This window comes from Mus caroli, chromosome 6, assembly GCF_900094665.2.
Source record: "Mus caroli chromosome 6, CAROLI_EIJ_v1.1, whole genome shotgun sequence".
Taxonomy (NCBI): domain Eukaryota; kingdom Metazoa; phylum Chordata; class Mammalia; order Rodentia; family Muridae; genus Mus; species Mus caroli.
The window spans coordinates 68,960,932-68,973,019 of record NC_034575.1 but is presented as its reverse complement, the minus strand read 5'-3'; the positions used below and the strand labels follow the sequence as shown (position 1 = coordinate 68,973,019).

General features: G+C 47.8%; 1 protein-coding gene across 4 annotated transcripts in view; it reads right to left on the bottom strand.

Annotated features, from left to right (window-relative positions):
• The window catches only part of St3gal5 (ST3 beta-galactoside alpha-2,3-sialyltransferase 5), a 56,566-nt gene extending 47,220 nt beyond the window's left edge, over positions 1-9,346 (bottom strand). Inside the window, exon 1 of one of the 4 annotated variants that reach the window (XM_021164689.2) lies at positions 9,178-9,346. In XM_021164689.2, the coding sequence (XP_021020348.1) occupies positions 9,178-9,256 (79 nt within the window). In that variant the 5' untranslated portion in view covers positions 9,257-9,346. Of the gene's footprint in view, positions 1-8,960 lie in introns of all 4 variants that reach the window. The other 3 variants (XM_021164690.2, XM_029478512.1, XM_029478511.1) reach the window with 3 other exon arrangements.
• Positions 9,347-12,088: the final 2,742 nt, after the last annotated feature.

Sequence of the window (12,088 nt, the reverse complement as noted above, 5' to 3'; positions counted from 1 at the left end):
CCACAGCTTCTGTGTCCACAGTGTCAGAACACCCGTGAGCTGGAGGCTGCAGAGATGTCCACTTTGCTTTCTGAAACAATTCTATACTTAGAGAAAGACTGCAAGAACGATCCTTACATTCTCATCTACCCTTCATCCAATAACTGCCCCCCCCATGGTTAACGTGTGTGCTGCCGTTCTATTAGTATATAATATGCATAATTTATTTAAATGCCTGAAAGAAAATTGTAGGCACTGTCACCCCTAAATATTTTATTTTCCTAGAAATGAAGTCATTCCTTATATGAGCACAGTATAATGATCAATGCCAGGGCCTGGACACTGACTTGAAACTAGAGTCTCAAGAAGAGTTCTCTAGTCATTTCAAATGATGACAACTTTCAAACAAAAACAGAAACAACTTTTTTCTTCCTTTTCCAGGATACCATCCAGGATCACATATGAGGCCTAATGTCATGTCTCGTTGGCTTCCTTTAATCTAAAACAGTTTGGTTATCTCTTGTGACCTTGACATTTTTTTGAAAAGTACAGGCCAAGTGGTTTGCAGAATGTTCCCTAGCTGGGGTTCGTCTGATGTTTCTTGACGATTAGATTGAAGTTATGCACTGGGGCCAGAGCAGCAGAGAGTGAAGTGCTTTTCCTCTCAGTGTTTCCTCAGAAGGTGCACGGCGTTCACCCGGCCTGGCACTGGTGGCACCTCGGGTGAACAGCTGGTTAAGGTGGTGTAAGCCAGTTGCTATTTTCTCTTTGTGAACTAATAAGGGACTTGATGGGAGATACCTGGTGCCTTAGTTACTTTCCTATTGCTGTGAAGAGGCAATGGACCAAGGCAACTCAGTTTAAAACAAAAAACAAAAAACAAAAAAAAACCTTTAATTGCTTATAGTTTCAGAAGGTGAGACTGTGACCATGGGGGCAGAAAGCATGGCAGCAGGCAGGCAAGGTGCTGGGGCAGTAGCTCAGAGCTTACATCCTGATCCTCAAGTTAAAAGCAGAGCGAAAGAAACTGGGCCTGGCATGGGCTTTGGAACTCTCCAAGCCTATCCCTAGTGACTCACCTCCTCATCTCCCAATCCATCCTAAACAGTTCCACCCACTAGGGACAAAGCAAGCATTCAACTCTGTGTGTGTGTGTGTGTGTGTGTGTGTGTGTGTGTGTGTGGTAGAGAAAAGGATCAATTGTAAGTTAGGTGAGGTCACATTCGCACCTCAGGAATAAGGCTTGTCAGTTCAGAGTTGGTGACAATGAATTAGCACCTGGGCCTCTTCCCATATTTGCTTCTTGAAGCCTCAACCCACGCTCACTCTTAGCTGGGAGGAAAACGAGGTGGGGGCTGGAGAGGCGGCTCAGTGATTAAGAGCGCTTGTTGCTCTTGTAGAGGACTCCAGTTCAGTTTCCAGCACCCACACGGCAGCTCACGACCATCTATAACTCCAGTTCCAGGAGATCTGATGCCTTCTTCTGGCCTCTGTGAGGAGCAGGCATGCCTATGGCACACAGACACACATGCAGGCAAATACTCATACACATAAAATAGAATTTAAAAAATCTATAAAAGAAAGAAAACTATAAGCCGGGCGTGGTGGCACACGCTTTTAATCCCAGCACTTGGGAGGCAGAGGCAGGCGGATTTCTGAGTTCAAGGCCAGCCTGGTCTACAAAGTGAGTTCCTGGACAGCCAGGGCTACACAGAGAAACCCTGTCTCAAAAAAACAAAACAAAACAAAAAAGAAAAAAGAAAACTATATGTCCTCTAGGTAGGACCCGAGACTGTATTAGTTACAGAGTGTCTATCAAAGACTTTCTGAGAATCCAGAAGCAAGCACAGATGCTGAACCCAGGAAGCTGACACCCAGTCACACCAATGCCTGTTTTTGTTTTGTGTTTACTTGTTTGAGTCTTTTAATGAGAACACCGAGGGGGCTCTACTCTGTGATTCTGCCTCCTCCTCTGGTATAATGGTGGTTAATGGTGGGACACTAATTTGCTTTATCTAGGAACTATTTCAAGAGGCCAGGGAAAGACATAAGGTGACTGACTCTCTCTAGTACTGTCTGTCTTACTCTTTCCGTTTTCTGTTTCTGTTAATCTGGCTGACCAGCATCCTGCCCTGCCCCATCAGCAACACTGAGGTAACCAGACTGCAACCACACACAGTTTTTATGTAGGCGCTCCATACCTGAACTCAGGCCCTCACATTTGTACACATTCTTTTCCTCCTCCAGCCATCTCTCCCCAGCCTTGAACTCTTGCTTTTTACAAAGTTAGAAACGTCAGAGAATATTTAACAGTGGAAAGAAGATTAGAAGGACATCCTACAATGCAGGGGTGCCCGTTACTATCACTCTTCTTATCTATATTCTGTCAGCCTTTATATCACATAAGCAGGGTTGAGCCTTCTTTGACCTGAATTCCACTGGGGATGAAGCCCTATTACAAAGGGCTGGAACTTTGTCAATCGTCTCAAGGATGGTCAAACAATTAGAATCCTTCCAGAAGCATAAGAGAGAAGTTAATGTATAACACAGGCTGCCTTTGGATATTAGGGCTTAAATTTCTCATATAGCCTTGGTTGGGAAGGGCTGGTCTACACTGGTATGGAATTCACTTTGTTGTTCTCGTAACAATTCTCCCTATCCCTCAGTTTTGTTTTGTTTTTTAAAACTAAGTAGCCTTAAATCCAATGTAATAATCTTCCTACCTCTGGCTCCCTGGGTTACAAGCATAAACATTCATGCCCAGATTTATAATCCTATAAATAAACATGTAATAAACAAATATTACATACCAGGAACTGAGGATAGAAAAATAAATAAAGCATAATTCCTTTCCGCTATGAATGACCAAGGACCCCCAGATACACAAAGCACCACCAAGGTCTGATAGGTAAGGAGCCACAAATCCATCAGAGGAAACCAGGGAGGCCATCCAGAGGACATGATGAGCCATGCCATGGGTGCTCCAGGATAAGGAGGACTTTAGAGTGGGTTCCAGATGGAAAGAAGATGATGTTGGTTAATCCAGAGGTGTGCTGAGGCTCCATACCAGGGTCCTACGGGACAGCGGTCAGAAGACACAACTAAGCAGACCCCAGGACATCCACTCCGTGGTTCTAAGCAGGACGGTGGCGAGAGCAACCTGTCCCTGGGTGGTCAAGAGGTCACTGAGCTTGTGGTGGTTTGAATGAAAAGTCAGCATTAGGAGTCAGCGTTCGTCCTTGCTGGAGGAAGTGTTGTTACCCCCAGGGTGGTCGCTCTTCCTGGACTCTAGACTGGGCACTAGGGCGAAGTGTTACAAGAGGTTTTAGAGCTTTGGGGGCAGAGAATCTTTTAAAAGGCTCCTCCGAAGAAGGAACGTGTCTCTGCTCTAGTGCCTTAGTTACTGAATAGTGACTTACTTAGTCTGAATAGGAACTGGAGGGGACTGGAGGGCAGATGTCACTAGTGTAGGGACAGCAGGTCCTGCCTGGTTGGAGAAGTCTGAAGATAATGTTTGAAGGGCCCAGCCCGAGAGGGACAATATCCTGAGGCTGGCAGAAAAATGAGCAGTCCCTACCAGAGGTGCTGAAATGATACTGGAGGAATAAGAGGGATTTTTCTAAGTGGAACTGGATGTTGAAGAAACCACTTTTGAGGCTTGACTAGAGATGGAGACACCCCCTCATGAGGTAGTATGAGACAGAAGGCTGACCACGGAGACCCAAGTTCTGATGGGATATCTTCTGAGGGATCGGAATACATTATTTGCTGCAAAGACATGGGAATCGTAGCCTCATGTACTATCTCCAAGCCTCGGTCTGCCCTCTGGGACTTCTTACGTCTTTTTTGAGCTGAACACCCTTCTTTATAAAATGGGAGGGACAGGGTAATGGTGCCAAGCTCACAGCGCTATGGTGACATCTAATGAGCTAGTCTATGTAACGTCTCTACCCCCGGTCAGGACAGACTGAGAAAACCACTTCTCATGGTTTACAAGAGAGGGAGCGGGGAGCAGGCTTTGAAGACTGAGTATAACGAACCGACTATAAAATATTCATTAACGAATTACATATGGTTAGAAGCTGTGGGCTCTAGGTGCGTGTGACTTTAGAAGTCAAAATCTTCCAGAGAAGTGGAAACTTGAATCTTCCTGTTTCTTTTTATTTTTTTTAAAAGATTTATGTTTTTATTCTTATTTTTCATTTTATTACTTTTATGTGAGTGTGTGTGTGTGTGTGTGTGTGTGTGTCTGTGTGTGTGTGAGTGTGTGTGGGTGTGTCTGTGTGTATGTGTGTGTGTATGTGTGTGTGTATGTACACATGCCATGGTATACACGTGGAGATCATGCATATGGAGAGCTCACTCCTTCCAGCATGGTGGTCCTGGGTATCAAACTCAGGTTGTCAGACTTGGCAGCAGAGGCCTTTGCCCATTGAGCCAACTTGCCAGCCATTACTTTTATTTTGTAATTCCGTGTGTAGCACAGGCATAGGTATGTATGTGCATGTGAGTGCACGTGCCCGCAGAGGCTGGCAGAAGGCACAGCATGATCCACAGCTGGAGTTACAGGCAGTTGCGAGCTGCCCGACTTAGATGCTAGACATGGAATTCCAGTTCTCTGTGAAAGCAGCATCTTTCTCACCACAAAGCCAGCTCTCTAGTCCCTGCCAGCTTCTTTTTACCTTTCCGTAAGGGAGGAGGCTACTAGAAAAATTTAAATTGTAGGTATGGCTCAGGTTGTTTCCACTGGAGAGCACCCAAACAGAAGGAACATACAGATAAAGATAGGGGTAGCCTGTGCCAGCGGATAACCCCCGCTGACTAAGATCTCAACTGCAGAAAATGGCAAGCAAAGAGAAGGGAAGATCAGAAACCACTTCGTCCTCTTGAACTTCTCGCTGCCTGCCAGTCCAGATAAAGAGAGAAATAAGCACGCAGGGGTGAGTAACAGCAAGCTAGAAGACGCTGAAAAGGCAGAGACAGATGAGGGGACAGGATGGTGACGACCTCTTAAGAGAAACACTTGGTTCTTGATATACATAAGCCCACCATTATGGCAATGATAGTCTTATGGTACTACAGGCCTGTAATCCACAGCATTGAGGGGCGGAGGGGGGAGGGAGGGGGAGGGCTGTCAAAACTCAAAGCCAGACTGGATTTTACGAACCCTTGCCTGAAAACAAACACCTTTAAAAAGTGGCTTCAATGTTCAAAAAAAACTTAAGTATTTATCATTCATAAAGTAGACCTTTCGCACGCTGTTTGTTGAGCTTATCAAACCCAGTCACATGATACCAACCTGATGGTATTAAACCTGAAGGGGAAAAAGAGAATGCCAGAGTACAGGGGTCATTCATGATCCAAAAATTCACCCCTGCGTATTGTCAAAATGCTTTCTATTGCTTAAAAACTCAAGCAAGAAAAGGCTTTTCCTGTAGGTAAGTGAAACAGACTGGGTGGAGGTTTGTTTGCATTCAGCTGGGTGGAGACTAAGATCAAACTAAGCAGTCAACTAGACACATTCTCCACTTCAAGAGGATCTTGGAGCTCAGCCTGCCCTGTGCTAGGACCCAAGGAGAGCCAGGACTCTGTAGGACTGCTCTTCCTGGGGCCACAGAGAACAGGGCCCAGCAGAGACTTCCTACTGAAAAAGCACAGCCAGCACCATCATCTGCAACTGCCGCCTTCATCGTTGAGGATGAAGGAGCTCCCACCGTGGTTCATTCTGAGACTAGACTAAAAGAGTTTTGCCTGGGGGGTGGGGTGGGGTGTGTGTCCTACTGCCCGGCAGGTTCCCAAAACACACTCAAGGCATGCCTTATCAAAGCCAGGCACCAGCAGAGCAGTGACAGCGGCACTACCTGGGGCAGACAAACACTGGAAGTTGCTTGACATTCAACAACTTGATGACAGATAAGAGGCACCAAACTTACCCCGTGACCACCGCGAGCCACAGCACTGAAACCACAGGCAGCACGGGGTTCCCTGCTCCTTCCCTGTCACTGAGTGCTTACAAAGGAAGACACACGCTACAGGTTTCCAAGTCAGCATGGTGTGAGAGAAGCACGTCAGACCAGGATAACTGCTAGGAGAGGCGGTGACTGACTGGGTAGGTCACAGGTCCTGGTGTTTTCTGTCCCTTGACCTGAGGGTGGCACATGTTTCTTTAGGTGGCTCTGCTTTTTCCTACACACATTTCTAAACGTGGGGGTCAGGTCATTAGGCAGCATGCACCTTAGCCCACTGAGCCATCTCACTGGCTTCGTGTGTGTGTGTGTGTGTGTGTGTGTGTGTGTGTGTTTATATCTATCAAGACAGCATCTCATATACCCCAGCTGACTTTTAACTTGCTCTATAGCAGCAGCTGATCTTGAACTCCCAGTCCTCCTATCCTCCTGCCTCTATCTCCCAAGTGCTGAAATGAACAAACGTGCTCCAAGTACCTACACAACATTTAAAGAGGAGCAAACCTCGTCTGGTGTTCAGGTAAGCTAATGCCGATTGATGGGGAGCCTCTCACTTCATTTTCTCCCTGCTCCTCCTTCACACACCCCACTAATTCTCTCTGTGCTCCTGGGTTTCTCTCCTGGGAGAGCTCTAATGGTGCCATCCATATTTATGGCTTCCTCCCACACCCCCTCATGGTGGTGTGGTGGATGCCTCTGCTAACACCTGCCACCCACGCTGATCCAGTCCTTGCTTCTCCATCCTCCGCTGTTATTGCATATATTCCCAGTTGTTTCTATGCCAAGCCTTCCCAGCCAGACTGGCAATGAAGAGCATGCTCTTGGAGGGTGACGACCGTCCTCTTGGTTCCATAAGCAGAGCAGAATAAAGTCCTCCTCTAGAGCTAGATAGATGTGGAGGGTGACTCTTTCTCCTCCCCACATGTCTTGGTTAGGGTTTCTACTGCTGTAACACCATGACCCAAAACGACTGGGAGAAAACGGGGTTTCATTTCAGCTTACAATCCCACATTGCAGTCAATCCCTGAGGGAAGTTAGGACAGGAACTGATACACAGCAGGAATCTAGAGGCAGGAGCTGATGCAGAGAGCATGGAGGAACACTGCTGGCTGACTTGGTCCCCAGAGATTGCTAAACCTGCTTTCTCATACAACTCAGGACCACTAGCCCACAATGAGCTGGGCCCTCCCCAATTAAGAAACTGTCTCCCAGGCTTGCCTCCAGGACAATCTGGTAAGGGCATTTTTTTTTTTCAATTGATGTTTTCTTTTCTCAAATAATTCCAACTTATATCAAGTTGACATTAAAAACTACCCAGCACACCATTAATCTGCCACGAGACAGCTGCTAATTCTCTACTACTTTGCAAGCCCAGTAAGGGAGCAAGAGGTGGAGGAGGCAAGCCAACGACAGGTGTGTTTCTTGATTATCTCCCTGTCCAGTCACCCATTTGACTTGTTTTGATGACATGGGGCAGTGACCAGTGTATGTCAAGCTGAATGCATTTGCAGAATCATCATAAATGTGTGCTTTTAGTATCTCCTGCCAGCCCCCAGCATGCCATTTTCCAGAAGCCTTGTCACACCTCCTCTTACTCTGTTTAAGCCAGGCATGTTGGCACAAGTCTGTAATCCCAGCACTTGGATCAGTGGTTCAAGGCAAGCTTCGGATGCACCAGTGAATTCAAAGCCAACCTGAGCAACATGATATCCCTGAGTCAAAACCCAAACCAACCAAACAACCAACCGGCCAACCAACAAAACAGCCATCCAAACCTCCAATCATCTCAATTTCTTTTCAAGTCTCAAAGAAAACACCATCAACCTGATAGCCACAGCACCAACCACATAGCAGACATGAGTGTCAGGAGACGCAGCACTCTGACTACAGTGCTCTGCAAGTTCATATTAATACTCTCTTGACCAAAAACTTGAAAATCAGACAATTCCTAGCCCTGCAACCAGCAATGTTAGAAACCATTCTGAGCTATCAGGATGTGGAATTACACAAAAGAAACCAAAAGCTACTTTTCTGGCCTTTTCTTTCAGCAAACAAATCCCTCTTCTCAGGCCCAGCATTTGTGTAGGTCTGCAGGTAGAAGAGGATTTATAGTCATAAACCAAGGGAAGGCTTGGCTAGACACCAGAGGGCAGAGATGAGTGTGAGTCTCCTTCTTTTGTAAGTCTAAAACCCAGCACAGATCTTGGCTGAAGGAACCTGAAACCCATCCGTCCCAGAAAAAGCACAACACATAAAACTGCCTTTTCCTCCTTTTAAGTACATCTACTTACATTTACACCGAATTTTGCAAAGGCAAAATTCATATATATGAACTGAGACTGAATTACTGGGTGGGGGGAAAGGTATAAAAATTTCATTTCCAAGTCAGCTAGTGATTCTACAGAGTTCTCGCCAATGACAGATTTATTTTAAATGGTTAAAACCACAAACTCATTGTGGAAGAGACCCAAGCCAACAGCAAGTTAAGTCTTCCAGTACAGACCCGGAGAGCAAGCTCCCCACAGGAGGATATCAGTGTCTGCCAAGGTCATCCAGCTGATGTGCAGTAGGGACAAGAGCTTTCATTTACTGGGATCCTACCAATTGTTCTCTAACACCCTCTCCGCAAAACAAACAAATAAAACAGCGCACAAAGAACGCGTCCCCTCGTCAGGACACAGCTTAAAATTTCCAAGAAACCAAAACGGTCGCCCCAATGTGTCTCCTCCGCAGGACTGGCCGCAGAGAGGGGGCAGGGAAGGTCGCCAGTGAATTTCTGCCAGCAGAAAGCTACCCACTTTCACACTGCACGTCTACCCACATGGATGCACCAAGAGGGTTCAGGAGCCACTAGTGACCCTGCACAAGGTTCCCCAAAGCAGTCAAGGGAGACACTGAGTCTATTCGACTCTGCGGGCTCAGAAGGTTCCAGCAATGAATTAAAAATCCCAGAACCAAGCGACGTGAAGAGGGCCACCCCTGCTGGACCTGCCACGCGGGGCGGGTCATCCTTACCCGCAGCGCCGCGTCCACACCTGCGCAGGCTGCGCTGGGGGCGCCCATGTAGGCAGCCGGGGGCCGCGACCCTCCGCCCGTGTCCCCTCGCAGGCGCGTCCGGCGTCGCAGAGCTGGGGAGGTGCCGCTGGGCCTGGGGTATGAGTGGGCAAAGGCGGATCGCCGCTATCTGGGCTCCCCGGTGTCCGCTCTGCCGACTGGGAGCTGCGCCACGTACCTCGGCAGGCAGGTGCCGCTGCTTGGCTTCGCAGCTTCTGGGGCCTCCGCGCCGCGCCGCCCACCGCCTCCTTGTGCATGCTAGGGAGGGAGCGCTGGCAAGCCGCCAGCCCCGGGCCCCGCGCCCCAGCCCGCCCCCGGCGCCGCGCTCGCGCCCATTCTGCCCCGGACAGTCCGCTCCCCGGCGCGGATGCTGAGGGGAGTGGGGGTAGGCGGGGGCGGGGTCGCGCGTCACGAGGATAAGGGAGACCAATCAGAGTGCGCCGAGGCCCCGCCTCCGAGCGGGCTGTCCCCCCGCCCCTCCGACTGCCAGTGCGAGGGGGAGCGGGGCGACTCCCGCCGAGATGTAGCTCGGGCGCCAGGCAGCCTAGGATGAGGGTGCCCCGCGCTCGGGGATCTCTCCAACTCTCCCCAGGCTTGCGCGTGATTAGATGGTGGAAGGCGTTCCGGAGAACCTAAGGTGGCTCTGAGCATCCAATTAGGAATCGGAGCTGGGGAACTAAGGGGCTTGAATTCACGTGCTTTATTCACCAGCTGCCCACTGGTCTTCAGGTAATTACTGGTCCTGGGTTCCTGAGACCCAAGAGACAAATACAAGCTAGATCAGCGATTCTCAACCTGGGGGGTCGCCTAAGACCAATGGAAGACACATTTATTTACATTTATGATTCACAACAGTAGTGGAATTACAGTTACAAAGTATCAACGAAAATCATTTTTATGGTCAGGGGTTACCACCACAACTTGAGGAACTATTAAAGGGTCTCAGCATTAGGAAGGTTGAGAAGGATTGGGCTAGACGGTTGTTACTGTGCTAGTTACCAAAGCCAACCAACTTGTTTTAACAGGAGAAGGAACTGAGGTCTCTGTGGGGCTGAGGGTGAGTAGCTTTGAAGCCATTTGGAGGCCGAAGCAGGAACAGAACCTGGGCTTGGAGCGCTCAGATCCCATTTGTCTGAAAGCTAGTGACGCCCTGGCCTCTCACACCTTATTCAGGAAAGGAAATGCCATACGATTTTTAAAAACACATGTAATAAATCCCAAAATTGGTGCATTAAAAAGGCCTAAAACTGGACTGGATCTCCCTTTTAGGATATTTCTTCCCATGATCTTCTAGAAAAGCCGACAAGAAAGGGATCCAAAGCTCAGAGTAAATGATATTATAATGAAGCCAAGTTCTTCTGAGGATGCAGACCCTTTGTTACTGCGTGTGTGTGTGTGTGTGTGTGTGTGTGTGTGAAATCCCCTAGTGCTTTAGTCTTTGTTATAGTGGAATAGCTTGCCTTCGACCTCAAGAACATTTAACCACAAAGGGGCAGTCTGACAGTCAGGAGGCATGCTTTCCAAGATAACAGCTTCAGTTTTCTTGGTGAAAAAAGCAAACTCCTTTTTGGGTCTGCTCAAGGTCCCGTGATAGATCTGTGTGTCAGCTGAGAAAATTGAAGCTTTGTAGTGGAAGCTTGTCAGCCTGTACCAACAGGAAGAGGGCCTGGGCTAGCTTTTAGAACTCCCTTCTCCAGCCCCAATCAAGCATGGCTATCCATCTTTTACCGAACAATAACCCTCTCATTTTGAAAAGGAAGATCCTAGACCCTGAGCCAAGAGCTGTTATCAGTTTTCCTTTTTACAGCAGCTTGCTCTCTTTGCTCTTTCTCCAGGGTGGAGAGTAGAACAGGGTCGCCTGGGGACTGGGGTATGCTCTCTGGGTAGTCAATGCCAAGAATAAAGACATAGGAAAGAATGAAGTAGGTGGATTCTACTTTCATGGCTATCCAAAACAACAAATCTGTATGATTTTAAAGCGAGGACACTGGAAATAGTCTAGAAAAGGAAAAAAAAGATGGAAAAAAAGTCTGACATGTGGCTAAAGCCAGTGGGTTGGCCAAGGCTGGTCAGACAGTAGCTAGCCGCCTGGAATGACTACAGCAGAAAAGAGATTGCAAAGCAGCTCAGTCTCCTACTATTGGACCAGCCTGAGGCCTGCCTGTGTGGTCAGATGCTCTGACATCTCTGTGCCTCGGTTCTCTCCCACATCTCCCTGTGTGGAGCCCCACCCTCTTGGCAGTAAGGGCTGTCCTGGAAGCTGGAAGCATCCTGCCTTACAAGGGTAGGTGTAAGTTGAGGGCAATGAAGTGTAAGGGGTGAACTCTACCTCCTGTCTTAGTCTCCTGGGACATTTGTTTCAAGTATTCATGAGCTCTGTCACCTGGTTGACACTTAGTGAAGGAAAAGAAGACCTGCTCCCAAAGTCCCCAAATAACACTCTAGAATCAGCCACTAGATTCCAATGGTTTACTGAGTGGCTTCAGAGAGGCTTCCAGGCTCTGGCTACCGTACAGTAGGACTACTAATAAGTCAGAGATAGCAGCTACCACCTCCTAAAGTCACTTTTTCCATTTACTACATTAGTTAATCTAATGACATCCTCTCACCCTCCCCTTGTGAGCTGCAGTATCCTATTGGTAAGTTTGTCTCACTTTGGGTTCTATTGGGTGGGTTCTGTTTGAAGTTAAAAAAAAAAAAAAGATAAATACGGTCTGTGTCCTCCTTGGTGTCTCTGGGACCCTTTCAGAGAATCTCCACAGTCAAAACTATTGTATAATAATCTCATGACACAAAAGGTGAACCAAACTGCCCATCACTAATCAAAACAGCATAACCGATTGGGTGGGGTAGTACATGGATGGAATGAATCCCAGTGTACTGGAGTGGACACAAGAGGATCAGAAGTTCAAGGTCATCTTCAGCTCCACAGCCAGTTTGATGTGAGCCTGTGCTACATAAGACCCTGTTACAGCAAAACAATTCATGGTACCCAATTTTTTTTTTTTTTTTTTTTTTTTGGTTTTTTGAGACAGGGTTTCTCTGTATAGCCCTGGCTGTCCTGGAACTCACTTTGTAGACCAGGCTGG